Below are 15,374 nucleotides of genomic sequence, written 5' to 3' on the forward strand. Positions count from 1 at the left end.
CGATATGTACGTACATACATACATACATATGTACATATGTATGTATATGTAAATAGGCCCTCCACATTCCGTCCCAATGCTTTTGGTTTTGTCGTCAGCCAAGGTTAATCAGTGCGGAGGATTCTTTCTGAATTGGGGGAAGCGCCAACAATCATGTCCGTCTGTCTGTATTTAATATTTGATAATTATCGAACGATTATAATAGATAATGCATTTATTTATGCATGTATTTATTTATGTGACACGACAAGCAACTTATAGCTATTTATAAGGTAAAGTTACACAACAATATATAAAGGACTTCCAAGGCATTCGTACATATGTATTAAATGTTTTTGTGGGTATCGACATTATTATACATGAATGTGTTTGCTTGTCTGCTATCAAATGTGCATTGGTCTATTGCTAAATATACTCTAGCTTGTATGAATAATTGTAAATTAAATTAACCATATTAATAAAATCTAAGGATGATGCATCTGTACTGTAAGGCGAGTGTGAGGCACATCCCAGCCAAAAGCATAAAGCCCTGACTGTTAAATCTGAATTAATTACCATTCACATTTCTTTGGTTTGGGGATACTTACTACATTAGTCAAGTGGCGGTGGCCCACACTAACAGATGATAGCTTCACTCCGACAGACAAAAAAATCAATTCATACCTTATGAAAGTATTGTGAAACGGTGATTTCTTGATAAAATTAGTTTTGATATTTGCTAGATTTACGATAGTAAGCCATTTTACGTGAGTGCTTCAGAGCAAGAATATTCAGTATTTGAATTTTCTTAGAATTCGCATCCAGCTTTCTACTTATGAGTAAGTACCACACGAAACGCACTAAAAGTCATTCTAGAACACGGATTGGCTTAACTTTACATATAAATATGTATGTACTAAACTAAATATTTTTAAAGTTCTACCACACATTGTGGAAATAATTATAGTATAGCATAATAGCGGCTCTAGAGCACTGTGTAACTCCAGCCCCAGATAAGGAGACTTGGTCCGCAGCGAAAACAACGATTACAATAGTATCAAAAAATAAATTCAAGTGGGATTCGAACCGTTGATATGGTGTGTCAACGAAGAGTGCCTTAATTCATTAGGAGGTAACTTAACTATGTCTATAATGAATTAAATTCAATCTCCTTAGCAATAGCCTCTCTCTGCATTTTCTCGCGTAACCGTGGTATATCCTCGTCTATTCGCACAATCGCTCGAATTTTCTGTAAAAATGTTGTTTTAATGATCGAACAATTTTTTTTTTAAATTATTTTTGTCTTTTTTTACCTCGCACAAGTCTCCAGGTGTTCGTTTCCACAACCAGAACATGTATACTGGGATATACAGCATAGACGACAACGCAGTGAACCAACCAAATGCATGAGCCCACCAGGGATAGTTGTAGTCCAGGTACTTTATAGGAGTCCATTGGACTATATTAAAGAAAAAGACGCCCTGTAGGTGGGAAAGGAATAATTTAAATACCACATGGCATTATTCAACTTATCAATATCTGTTATATTTACCAGACATATAGCCGGAGTTGTGAAACACCAGCAGAACTTCCACCAAACTGTGGGGTAATATCCAATCATATCCTTAATTCCATCATAAAATCGATCGACTCCATAGCACCAGGATATTGAGACGCACTCAAAGAATATAAGCCACAGCAAGCAAAAGCCGCTAACTGCATACGAATCTAATATTTGGAAAATATACATTCCGCCCTAACGAAACCAAACAAAACGAGAATGTATTTTAAATACAACTATCAGCCTAATCCAAAAACGTACTTGTGTTATACAGGTTAAGCCTACTAAATAGCTCAGTGCGCATACAATGGCAATAAAAATTTCTTTTCGTTTTCGCAGCAGCTGGGGCCACTCGTCTATAATTGCTGTAATGAATCCCTCCATTGTACAGAACTGAGAATCCAACCCGATAAGCAACAACATGAAGAAAAAGAGGCAAGACCACATTGGCGAGCCCGGCAGCTGCAATACTGCCGACGGGTATACTAGGAAAGCTAATCCAGGACCTGTTTCAAAGCTCACCAAATGTATAATTATTTCATTATTGCTCAATGACAAAAAATGTTCGAGAACATTTTCTTGATATTGAATTCAAAATGATGACAAACCTGATGCTGCCACCTCCGCGACAGGTCGCTGCTGTTCATGCGCCATAAATCCAATTACGGAGAATATTACGAAGCCAGCGAACATACTTGTGCTGGAATTAACTGTGCAGACAATAAGCGCATCCCTGTAGATCAAGGATGTTAGAATAAATACTCTGGGATAGACAGCTATTTTCTTATAGTATACCTTTGTACATATGTAAATATTTAACTTACTTGTATACATTGTTTGTAAATTTATTATAACTGCCTAAGGCCACAAGTGTACCAAGGCCAAGACCGTAGGAAAAAAAGATCTGCGTTACAGCATCAATCCAAACCTTGGGGACATTTTATATTAAAATCGGCTTAGCGCAAATGCTATAGAAAAAATCACGGATGTCTTGTTATACGTGTACACACCTCTGATTGAGACAGTTTCGAAAAGTTTGGAATAATATAGAATTTAATGCCTTCCAGAGCCCCTGGTAAAGTTATTCCACGAACTAACAGAACCGTGAGCAAGACATATGGGAAAAGCGCTGTAAAGTAGACCACTTTTCCCGTCCACTTGACTCCCTTCCAAATGCAAAAATAGCAGAGAATCCACACAAGCAATAAGGTTCCTGCCAATTCCCAACGAATATTGCCAATCTCTTCAATGCCATGCGATATTTGAAGTGCACGACGCCTGGAACGGTTTATAGAACAGAGTAGAACTAAATGTTAGTGTCTTTAACGTCAAGCTTATTGCCCAGGGTCTCAGTTTTAAGAATCATATTTTTGACGTATGTATATATCATATGTTTTTAGTGTGGAATATATCCACTTAATTGACTACATACTCCCAAAACTCTTTGACTGGGTCTGTGAGTTCCGTCGAAGAGATATTTGTCGCTGCCACGGAGCAAATTTTCTTTGCGGTGCCATTGATGATTTTATCCCAACAGTGTAGATTGTTTCTCTCATATTGATTGACACAATTAACGGTATTCCACCAATTGTTGCATGTCCTCCAAGGCACGTCTACATGGAATGGATGATAATTAATATCGTTTTTTTCTTGCATCTGTTTGTATCTAAAAAAGTCGTGAACGTAGAAATGGTACCCACCCGCTCTCATTGACATGAAAAAGTAAAATACCGCCCAAGCCAGAATAACAATGTAGTATACATTCATCCAGCAAGACATTACGGCGGCAGCATATCCAATGCCTTGAACAAAAGACAGTAAATACATATGTATGTACATATATTAATAATTTATAATAATATGTATAATGGTAAAGTTGCACAATTAAGGCAATGGAATTTGCCACTGCTGTTCTTAAATTTAAATCTGTAACTATTAAGTCTATATTTACGGTGTAAATTATATCTTCTTAAAAAAACACATGTGGTATACTATTCAAATTGTTTAATAGGCATTTCTGTGCGTGTCCGTCTTTATTGGGGGAACTGTGCCAGCTGTCATACAGAATTCTCGTATCTGTCATAATATAGAATCTGTTTGCGATCTGATAATTATAGTCTGAATTGGGAAACATTGGAGATTCGCTTTAGCATTGTATCATTTTCGTTCCTTTGTCCAGTTGATTTATTTATTTAAATTTGCATTAAAGAACTTATTTGATGGTCCGAAGATGCTAAATTTTGTGCGTATGCAATTTAAAGAAAAGGACCACTCAAATGAACCCCCCTTACCTTTGAATATAGGGGCGATTTTAAACACGCCCAGTCCACCAATTGTCAACATTTGTCCAAGAGCCAGCTCCATAAAGAACATTGGGATACCAGCTAGAAACAACGCCAAGAAGTAGGGCAATATGAAAGCACCGCCTCCATTTTTATAACACAAATAAGGAAATCGCCAAACGTTTCCCAAGCCGATGGCTAGTCCAACCACTGAGAGAATGAAGTCAAGCTTCGAAGACCATGATCCTCGCTCCGGCAGTTGATCCAGCTTAACTAGCTGGAAAAGGAAATAGCATTTACAGATCTAAAAATGTACATATACATATATGTATGTACACATGTATGCGTACTATAGATGTTAAGAGTTTCATTTTGATCAACACATCCATTAAAACAACTTAAGTATTAAGGTTTGATCGTTTCATTTCTTACCGATCATTCGTGTGGCACTTATATATTTGAACAATACAGATGTACATATGTACATATATGCATACCAATGTATTATAATAATATAATTATCATACTCGGAAGTAAGTGATAAAAAAGTTTTAAACGATAAAAGGTATGGTGAGCGAAATAATTAAATATACATACATAGATGGACTTTGGACTTGGTCCATTTAAGGCCATTAAATAATTTTAAAAAGAGTATCTAATTTTAAAAATGGTTTCTGATCCGATTGCAGTACGCATTGACGTACCTGCTGCTGCTGATTGGATGTAGTTGCACTTGCTGGGGTGTTTGACTCTGAAGATACGGCGAGATCTTTACACATCTCGATAGACTCGTGATTTCGTCGATCTCCTCCCCCACCACCATCGCTTTCGCAATTGGTATACATTTTGCTATCGAGCTGGAAGGACGTCCTTCTAAGATATATTTGTTTAGATCTGCGTGCACGTGAAAAAAAAAACCGAATAATAGACGAGAGAGTATAGTGGGAGAAGGACTACAGTGCCTTTGTGATTATATGTATGTTTGGGTCTTGTCTTTATTCGTAGGTCCATTCACGTTTCGCGTACCCACGACACCCTGATCACTTGCTTGCATCCAACAGACTATCTGATGTTGGTCTGTTCCTCAACCTCAGCCACAGATGAGATGGATGGATGGATGGTTACGAGCATGGCACCTAATTTAAACGAAGCTCAGATTTTGAGCGAGTCTGGCCGCGTTGTCATTTGTACATACAATTTAATTTAATAATGATTTAAGAAGAGGGTATATATAGTACATACATACATATGTATGTACGCATTTACATAAATATGTACAGAGAGTACAGAGCATAGGGGCACAGAGTCTCAGTCTGAGCTCAATTTTGATGCCCAGCACAATTTAAAGCAGCAACCCCTACAAACCAATGCAGGGCAATTTACATTTACTGACCCATTTGGGGCATGCGAGTATCAGCGACCGGATCGCTCTGGCCTCTGTCACTATCATTTTAAACAATGGCGTGCACTATATACTAATACCTGTCCATCTATCTATACCCCCATACACAGACATAATCAGCGTACTTTTTTCTAGTAGGGGAATGTACATTATACATCCATCAGCAAACACATACACTTTGAATTTGATATGAAAATCAGAAGCACTAAACTCGCATCGGAAGCATACATATGTACATATGTACAAACAAATGAAACCCTTGCTATCTACCTAAATCCAATAATTCATTTTATTAAACCCGGTACTCGAAGAGTAAATTTGGTGCATTGTATTTGTGGGGAAAAAAATGTAACACACAGAAGGAAGCGTTTCCGACCCCACAAAGTATATATGGAGAAGTGATGTACATGTAGATGTAGATGACATATGTAGACAAAATTTAAAATGTACCGGGGATAAAAGTTGTGACGCTTAAGAAACATAAGAAGCGTCACACGTCCCTTCTCGTTTTAGTTCGTTTTTCGACCATTCCGAGCGTTCCTATGTCAGCCATATAAAATAATGATTTTAATCCAATTTGCAAACTGCAATTTCTGATAAAAACAATTTGATCAAATCGGACTGTAGTTGCTTTTCTTTGACTGGCTGTCAAAGATATGGGGAAGAATAGACGAGGAGTCATGACTCCATCATGATGCCGTATGATAAAGGGCTAATGTTAATAAGAATAATCGCATAGTAACCGCAAAATGGCAGTGTTTTATTGAAAGCGCATCCCATTTGAAGGCTTGTCAAACTTGGTATAGTTTCTTTAGAATATACATACATATAATAGGAACGTACTATCCTGATTACTTCAGAATGTTTTGTGCCCAGATATGCTGCCGTGTTTTGTAGAGACTCCATAGAGGTTTTAGTATTCAGTTTTCTAGGTCGAAGCATCTGAAAGTTTATTAGTAAAATTCGATAGCCATTTCATTCACAAGATCTCAATCCTCAGTTACTTTTATTTGCCTTGAGTAAGTATTTCAATCTAAGCTAAAATTTCGGGGTCTTACAGTCGAGTGGGCACAATACATAATACAAAAAAGCACAAACACATACAATTATTCAGGACTCTTTAAATAGCATACGGCATAGCTCGTTTTCCATTCCAACTCCAGATTCAGTTTCCTGTTCGCACAATAAAAGCTTTCGGGATCGATCTGCACTCTCCTTCTCGTTACTAATGATGCGACGTTCTTGTTTCCGGTCATCCTCCATCAATGAGTTCGCCTTTTCCAGTGGCTTGGTGCTCCCCTGATCTATTTTTTTTGTTGGCCATTCAACTGGTTTTTTATTGTTGTATACTCGTACCCGTACGTAACGCATCCTGCCACTGTGCGATCTTTGCTTTAACAGACGGGGACGGTCGCTGTCGTGCTCTTTTCCTTTTTCCGCGGTCATATTTGACTCACCTTTTTTCAATAATCTTAAGTTTATGCGTTTTATGAACTTTTTTGTCTCCATATCCAAAGGAGCATTTATATCCGTATCTTCGGAGCCGCTGCCACTTGCCACTTCGTTGTCAACGTACGTGCCTTTGAGTCTGTCGAACTGATTTAATGCATTATTACTACTTCGTGTTGATGTTCCGGAGCCTAATTCTGAGGTAATTTTGGGTGTCTTATAATGCCCCTGTCCCCCAGTTGCTGTGAATTTTGACGCACGAGTATAAAAATATTCCGGCTTGAACGACCTAACCAATTTGTCCGACCTATAGACATCGTCGATATATATATGTTGCTGATCATCGTCACTAGTTTCATGACTTCTAAAAGGGGGTTGTGTTGTTTGGCTTTTACTCAACCCACGCTTATCATCATCGATATTTATCATCGTTTTTTGCTGATAATTAGAACTCTGCACTGGCGGAGATGGTGATTTCACCATGAATGGCAATTCAGTGCTGTTGAAGATTGACAGGACATAGATGAGCCCCAGGACCGTTATTATCAGTAAAAAATAGAGAGCTCCAATGGCTATATGCCGGTGTAGAAATCGATTTCGTGTAATCATTGTTAAGAAGTCCTCATCTAAAAGACAAAGGTAAAAATAACTAACTTTTTTACATTTTTGGTCACAGTACTATTTGAGTACTGAAAAGCAAAACGACGGTTGTTTTTCAACCGATCGTTTCATACATACATATATGTATGTACATATGTAGATATACATAAATATCAGTATACATACATATGTGCATATTACAACATGCACAAAATACGGGCACTGAAACTTCAAAATTTGCGTCTAGTTTTCACGACAAGAGACAATTCGACAGATGGTCCGACACTATCGATTCGGCTGATATGGTGATGCATATATGTATGTAGATGCAACATAGAGTTGCATATGCATATGTACATACATTGAATATATCATATGTATGTATTTACTTTATGTGCTTCAAACTGAAAGTTGCATTTGTATTTTTGAAAACGAAATGCCCAAATTAAAGGTAGGTTACAGTTGCATTACCCCCATTGTTTTTGGTAAATATTTCCGTTGCTTGTCTGCAGGTACGGTACTCGTATGCGAGTATACTGGCAGCAATCTACTATGAATGCAATCTAATGTGAATGGCAGTATTGCTACATACTTTTAAACTATTTACAGGAACTGTAAACTAACTTTAGTTCAGCGGAAATCAAGAGGTTTTCCGATTTTTGACTTGTACGAAAAACAAGAACTATTTCCACTTTTTGCACAGTATTGTTTTTAGTGCAGGGCTTTATTTTGATTTCTCATACTCACATTTAATATGGCTAGATCATGCGCACTGTGAATACAATAGGAAGATACGTACATCCATACACACTTATGTAGATATGTAGGTATGTGTGTATATATGTATGTATAACTTTATGTTTTTTACATATTCAGTATTTTACATATTGCAGGGTGAAAATGAAAAGCTCTTGTAAGATCGAACTTTTTTGGTAGCATTGATTCAATATAAAATACCTTATTCGAGAATTTATTTTGTCAGTACAAGTTATTGTTATTATTATTATTTATTGTTAGAGCTTGCCAATGGACAAAGGTCGGGGAAATCTCTCATACAAATGTTACTATTTCAATGTATGAGACCCACTCTTTGGGAAAACGACTTTTCCTTATAGATTTTGAGGTAAATTCTCTTTTTTTTTAATTTTTATAATTTTTATACCCGGTACTCGAAGAGTAAATAGGGTATATTGTATTTGTGCATAAGGACCACATAAAGTATATAATTCTTGATCAGCATCAATAGCCGAGTCGATTGAGCCATGTCTGTCTGTCCGTCTTGTTTGTCTGCTAGTTCTCCGAGACTATAAGAGCTAGAGCCACCAAATTTTGCCACCAGACTGCTGTATGCTCACACTGAAACCAGTGTATTTAAAAAATGAGCCCCGTCCCCGCAAAAGTGCGAAAACCTCCCAAATCTCCCAAAAACGCCATTCCGTAGGGAATGACCATATCTATCAGATCACCAAATTGGGATCCGATTGGATCATTATTATAGCCACAATGAAGAAATTAGTTTGCAGTGGCCAAACCCAACCCGTCCCGCAGCTTATATTTGTTTTTTACATATTCTCTCATTCATACTCTGCTTCGCGCAGTTTGTGGCCTCTGTTTCTGACACGTCTCTGCTTCTGCCGCCATTCTGCCGCGTTTCTGCCCTGACTCTGCAGTGCGTTGCTCTAGGGAAGGGTGGCGAGCTAAAGGAGCGTGTTGGCGTGAGTAGTGTTGTTGATGTAGATGACAGATGAAGAAAAAATGTATAATAACTGCTAAGGTGCAGATGTAGTACTGAGTGCCGGGTATAAAAGTTGCGACGCGTAAGAAGCGTCACACACGACCCTTCTCGTTTGGACTAAGTTTCTTTTTACAACATGTTTTTGTTTTGTCTGGCATACATCCAGGCATCCATTGCATATTTTCGATAAGAAAACCCGGGACTTTAAAATAATTTTTTTAAAAAAACGGGATTTTCCTTTGGCGTTTTTGCCCTGACCGATTATGCGTTGAGCCTCAACACATGACTTTTTTTTTTGGTTTTTCGATTAAAATGAACTGTTCTCACTAAAAGGATGAGTTTTTGTTAATAATTTGGATAGGTAATACTATAAAGATGTAAGTTAAAAACGGTTGGTTTAACGCATTTCTTTATACTTTTTGAGCACATTCGTACAGAGGAAACTGCTGTCCGATTATGCGATGGGGACACTGCATGTACCGGCGTCCATTTCTCTGTTCGAATTGTCTTTGTTCATACGTACATCTTTTGATTGAAACTCAAACATTTGCGACCTGCCCTCACGCACATTCATGCATTACTTGCGCAACGGTCTTTGTGGGCTTCTTGCGTCTTGCTGGCATTGTTCACTGTGTCACACAAAAAAATGGACTCAATTCATCAAAAATTTTAGATGATTTCGAGACAAAACGCAAAACCACACTGAGAGGAATTCAAACATATATGTACATATGTATGTAGTTGTCACAAAACATACTAATCCCTAATTAATCAAAAAATCACATTCAAATCGCGACTATTAGTTAAGTTGTGCTATGAAGAAAAAAAATCGTACGACCTATTTGCAGACCTACATAAGTATGTACTTGAAAAACAACAAAGATTGCTGTTCTTTTTGAACTGTGCCTATGAGCAGACCGCTAAATATTTTTTGGTGGTGCCTTAATTTCATTTAGTTTGCTATTTTTCCTGCCGTCTGACTCATGTGAGAGTTTTTTTGGCGTTTTTGGTAATTTTGTTTGACAGTGTCAATTATGCGCAGTCGAGGTTGACTCCTTTTCCATGTTCCATGTTGGATTTGGTCATTTCGCACCTCTTGTAACTGATATGAGCAGGTAAAAGGTAAAGAGTGTTTATTTGTACATACATATGAAGATGAAAAAGCAAGAAAAATACCATAAGAATCGGTCGAGCCGTTTAGGAGCCGTTAAGTACTAAAGTTTTAAAAAAGATAATAATTAATGCATTTAATCATTTAATTTATGTAATCATTTTATTTAACTCTTAAAACGAATCCATCGCTCCATGGTCATCTTGAAACTCGCTGCTTATCTGAGTAAGCTCTGGTTTTATAGGTTTGTTCATGCACCACGAGGCATAACGAAGTTCCTCAAAAATTTCGATCCAGAAAGAGCGGTTGGGTGGTATATAAGCGCATTCTTTATCCGTATGCAGTATCCCCTCTTCAGCCGTGTGAAAGAAATTGTTCTGCAGTGGCTTTGATTTCTTATTGTATTTAAAATTGAACCAGAACTCAAAAAACGCAACAATTACTGCAACAATAATTCCTGCGATTAGTACCACAAATACACCACCTGTAAAAAAGATATGTTATAAATATATACGTAAATCTCTAAGTTATCAAATTCAGTCCAAAGAGTTTTTATACCCGAAACTCGGAGAGTCAATAGGGTATATTGTATTTGTGCGGAACAAATTTAACATACAGAAGGAAACTTTCCCGACCCCACAAAGTATATACATGTATATATTGATCAGTATCAATAGCCTAATCAATAGTATCATGATTAATGAAAATTCGTAAAGCCACCGAATTTTGCCTTCAGACTGATAAAAGTATATTTCACGCTTAAGAAGCGACTCACACGTCCTTCCTCGTTATAGTTATAATACATAGGAGCTGCATACTCGAGTATATGGTATTATGTGTGTAAACATACCTATACTTTCCAGTCCTAATGCATTGGCCTTCGATTGTTTGCTGGTGCTCCTCCTGGTACACGTCTCATCAGTGTTTTTCCACCACTTGTCGTATAGCATTTGAATATCTCCCTTTTCCTGGAGCTCTAATATCGCCAAGGATATTTTGTCCCGCCACGGAGAGCCCTTAGGTGTGGCGATACCATACCCTGCCCGGTGCAAAAAGCCAAAATTTCCTATACTAATTATATAATATGTATGTATGTATTCAATATATTTTCTAGACTTCAAGTAAATTTCCATAGTTTTTCTTTTTAGAAGGAAGTTCACTTGAAAAGTAAACCGTGTTACTAACAACAAACACTGCATAGCATAGCATATGTACATATGTATGTAGGTATATAATGAATGCCAAAGTGCTTTTTACAAACCTTTTGTGTCCAGCAATCCCCCAATCTGGGTCAAGTTACAGTCGCGCTGTACAATGTAATCGAGCATTGTAGACTCCATTAAAAAGGCGTAATTGCCCTGATTGACTCTCCTTATGCCGTCCTCATACGTAGTGGTAAATGCCGATGGCTTCTTGTTATCCATGCTTCTCCACATTTTCTTGTAAGTTTCAATCATGGAATCCTTATATAGGGCATTTTTTAAAGCAAGTATATTATTGTAACGGTCTGAAAATATACACGCATACATATAGCAGGTCAATAGCCTACCCGAAAAAATGTCATCGTCGAGCCACTCTCTAATGTACCGTACGAAATTTCTGTCTGTGTTGCCAAATCGTCGGCGTTCTCAATGGGGTTTATCATTCGTTCAGTAGTTAAAAAAGCGGCCAAATTTGCAGTATATGATGCCACAATAATCAGGGAAAAAAATCCCCAAATACTACTAATTATACGTGTTGAGGTTGCTCTCGGGTATACATCCGATGACTGCTGCATCAACGTTCCGATGGTGAACCAGAAGCTGTCAGACATTGTAAACTGATTGCCAATCGTAATGTTATCCAAATCGCACGGATGAATACTTTGCCATTCGATAGGAGACAGTTTTCCTACAATATATATACTAGCTGACACAAGAAAATATGCAATCAAAACATATATCCAGATTTCTATGGCCAGAGGATTCATAAAGGAAAACAATCTGGTAGGCTCTGATTCGGGTACCTGCCAAAATATAATAACAATGAATTCACCAAATCGATAATGCTTATTAGGAACAAGAATTCGTATACCTTAAATAATATGCTGATTCCAAGGTTCATAAAGGGCTTTGTGAAATCAATAACGCTTTCCCTTGCATATGTAATTGTCATAGAGCCCACAGCCAAGTCCGCCTTCTAAAATGTGTTAGTTGGGTAGAGAAAAATGAGGCTATAGAATTTAATGGGTTAACGAACATATTTCATTAGCTGTGCAACCATTCCATTCCATTCCCCGGTTTCGGGATCCTTGGCACCATACTTTCTATCGGGCACTATGTCCAGTATGTAATCAAAACCAACCTCGTGTGAAATCGTTTCCAATATATCAACACAAAAGCCATAGAATCTTTCATTTCCCGTAAAATTTTTCCCATAGTGCATCATTACGTATGGTGTTTCCTGAAGTTAAACATAGGCGTGATTTCAGTAAGGATGTACATATGTACATATAGTAGGATATAAATATAAAATGTTTCACAGACCAGTATCGTTATTACTACCAGTGTTACATTCATTGAACCGGAGTCGAAGAACATTGCTGGCTCAGTTATGTTGAGATATCCCTGGGGTGTCCACTCTCCTACTTTCACAATGGAATGCTGTTTCAGTTTTATTAGGTCTAACTTGAATTGAACACGCTTTCCTTCTTTGAACTGAATAGGACCCGTCAGACCTTTCCATTCAACCTGTGGGATAAATATACTTTCCATTATGCACATACACTGATTTCTGTTCCATCTGCTTATTTTATATATTATTTTATTATACCCGGTACTCAAAGAGTAAATAGGGTTGTGCGAATAACGGTTGTATGTAACGCACAGAAGAAAACCTTTCCGACCCCATAAAGTATATATATTCTTTATCAGCATCAATGGCCGAGTCGATAGAGCCATGTCTGTCTGTCCGTCTCTCCGTTCGTCCATCTGTCCGTCTTGTTTGTCGGCTAGTTCTCAAAAACTATAAGAGCTAGAGAGACCAAATTTTGTATCCAGACTGCTGTATGCTCACACTGAAACCAGTGTATTTCAAAAATTAGCCCCGTCCCCGCAAAATGGCGAAAACCTCCCAAACCTACAATTTACCTACCTAAAAACGCTTTCCGTAGGGAAGGACCATATCTATCAGATCACCAAATTGGGATCCGATTGGACCATTATTATAGCCACAATGAAGAAATTAATTTGCAGTGGCTAAACCCACCCCGTCCCGCAGCTTATATTGGTTTTTTGCACATTCTCTCATTCACACTCTGCTTCTGCCTCTGCCGCATCTCTGCCCTTACTCTGCAGTGTGTAACTCTAGGGCAGGGTGGCGAGCTAAAGGAGCGTGTTGGCGTCAGCAGTGTTGTTGATGTAGATGAGAGATGAAGAAAAAATGTAAAATTTGACAAATAACCGCTAAGGTGCAGATGTAGTACTGAGTGCCGGGTATAAAAGTTGTGACGCGTAAGAAGCGTCTCTTCTCGTTTTATTATTTATTTTATTTATAATTTTATATGTACATACATATATGTATATTTTCATATGTATGTAAATACGTATGTGCATGTGTGTACGAACCGCATTTATATAATTAATCAAGCTCAAGCCCCCATTCCACGGAGTTTCGTCTTCACAAGTCAAATTCGATAGATACAGCGTATGCGACTGTTCCAGTGTCTGCAGTCCAATAGCGAATACATAAACCGAATCGAACATTAGGGCTGGCTCAGTCTGAAAGGCACAGGGGACCGGCCAAGGTTTGACACAGTTAATAATCCTGATTAGAGATCCTCGTAAGCTGACTTAATGGTTACCTACCTCAATGGTGAGCGCTTTCCGTAAATACAAGTTTGCATCGGATTCTTGGAACATATTCTGACCAAAGAACTCAAGATCCTTTAGAATTTCCTTTACAGCTACATCACCAATGTCCACCAGTCGGAACGATGTTATATTCACAAAATTATACTTAAAGTCTTCCAGGTCAAAGGTTTCCAGGTCAAAGCTTGTGAAAAAGTAGTGATATTTATACTCATTCATCTGTTGTTGTAGAATCTGCTAGGTCGAATGAAACAAATTCGGAACACATAATGTTGCAACATTTTGAGGAACCACCTAACTAACTCACTTACATTTTTCAACAGCGCTTTAATGCCGTTCGAGTTTATATCAATAATTATGTTATGTATCTCTTTGTTCTTAAAGTCGTTCAGCGCCGAAAGGTAAGATGCTTGGGAAACTTTTCGCATGTGCACTTCCGCTTGAACGGAGCGTGAAAGCTGGTGTAAATTAATAATTCCTGCAGATACAAACATATGTCTATATGTATATGCGATTGTAGATGTGATTTTTTAAGCAAGAAAAAGCCAACAGGAAATAGCCACAAACCAAATAACCAGAACACAGGCAAGGCCGTGCCATGGATTATTTTCCCCCGGCGCGAAGTTCTAAATAGGCAACGAAATCTTGGTGGGGCTTGACAGCTCCCCCTCTCCCTCCCACACTGTCACGGTCGTAAATTCACGCATATGTACATACATATACTATGTAAAATATAATACAGACAACTTACCATAATCTTTTTCATGCAAAATGCCGAACCTAGTCCAATTTAGATAGCGTATAACATCGATAAATGCATTGTTAACGTATTGTTGTGATGGATGGACGTTAATGGAAAAGTCGTGGATAGAACGACCTATATCTGGAATATCCAAAGCATCACATATTGAATTTATGTGAGTTGCCAAAACAGAGTCGGTTGGACTAAAAATGGCCTGGACACCAACCTGCACAAGTCTGCACACTAGTAGTTTGAATGAAAACACTTAACACTGGATATCTGGGCAGGGATGCTCTTGAACATACCTTTTTGTACTGTCTCAAACGAATCAAGTCGACTGACGTATTCAATATCGTAGATAATGTTCGTTTCTGGCAGAAGGCTCTTGTCCCGATTTAATCTATGAACCGCATATCTAAAGGCCAGTTCCGTGTTGTATTTTCCCACATTTTTGGGAAAAAGTGCACCTGCGGCATTAGTATGAAGTAAGAGCATAAACTTTGATTGCTACCATTGGAGATTATTACCGACTCTAATTAGGGGGGGAATCCCCGACGTGTGAGTAACAAAGAAAAATGCACACAAAGCGGCCCCGCTCCATAACATCATGAGCACGCAGGGACAGAGACGCGTTTGCACAAGCCTAGTTCGAAATTGACAATGAA

The 15,374-nt window shown here is 38.0% G+C and overlaps 2 protein-coding genes across 6 annotated transcripts; both read right to left on the minus strand.

The window, feature by feature from the left end:
* Window positions 1–214: 214 nt before the first annotated feature.
* On the minus strand, window positions 215–4,894 carry LOC117902948 (sodium- and chloride-dependent GABA transporter 1). 2 transcript variants are annotated; one of them, XM_034814570.1, is made up of 11 exons: window positions 4,533–4,894; window positions 3,832–4,102; window positions 3,241–3,342; window positions 2,973–3,153; window positions 2,551–2,818; window positions 2,365–2,468; window positions 2,149–2,273; window positions 1,802–2,046; window positions 1,532–1,735; window positions 1,293–1,460; window positions 215–1,228 (listed from the first exon to the last, which is right to left on the minus strand). In XM_034814570.1, the coding sequence occupies exons 1-11, from the start codon at window positions 4,665–4,667 to the stop codon at window positions 1,127–1,129; spliced, it is 1,905 nt and encodes a 634-aa protein (XP_034670461.1). In that variant the 5' UTR covers window positions 4,668–4,894; the 3' UTR covers window positions 215–1,126. The 2 variants fall into 2 exon arrangements, with proteins under 2 accessions (XP_034670461.1, XP_034670460.1); XM_034814569.1 differs by having other exon boundaries at window positions 3,832–4,099; window positions 4,527–4,894.
* A 1,303-nt stretch (window positions 4,895–6,197) lies between these two features.
* LOC117903001 (glutamate receptor ionotropic, kainate 2) lies at window positions 6,198–15,374 on the minus strand. 4 transcript variants are annotated; one of them, XM_034814735.1, is made up of 15 exons: window positions 15,237–15,374; window positions 15,015–15,176; window positions 14,719–14,850; window positions 14,279–14,445; window positions 13,965–14,201; window positions 13,725–13,877; window positions 12,645–12,848; window positions 12,358–12,561; window positions 12,193–12,297; window positions 11,669–12,124; window positions 11,381–11,582; window positions 10,970–11,158; window positions 10,330–10,603; window positions 9,532–9,533; window positions 6,198–7,299 (listed from the first exon to the last, which is right to left on the minus strand). In XM_034814735.1, the coding sequence occupies exons 1-15, from the start codon at window positions 15,316–15,318 to the stop codon at window positions 6,335–6,337; spliced, it is 3,534 nt and encodes a 1,177-aa protein (XP_034670626.1). In that variant the 5' UTR covers window positions 15,319–15,374; the 3' UTR covers window positions 6,198–6,334. The 4 variants fall into 4 exon arrangements, with proteins under 4 accessions (XP_034670626.1, XP_034670624.1, XP_034670627.1 ...); XM_034814733.1 differs by having other exon boundaries at window positions 14,719–14,952; window positions 15,237–15,373; XM_034814736.1 differs by lacking the exon at window positions 15,237–15,374 and adding an exon at window positions 14,936–14,952.

This window comes from Drosophila subobscura, chromosome dot (assembly GCF_008121235.1).
Source record: "Drosophila subobscura isolate 14011-0131.10 chromosome dot, UCBerk_Dsub_1.0, whole genome shotgun sequence".
Classification (NCBI taxonomy): domain Eukaryota; kingdom Metazoa; phylum Arthropoda; class Insecta; order Diptera; family Drosophilidae; genus Drosophila; species Drosophila subobscura.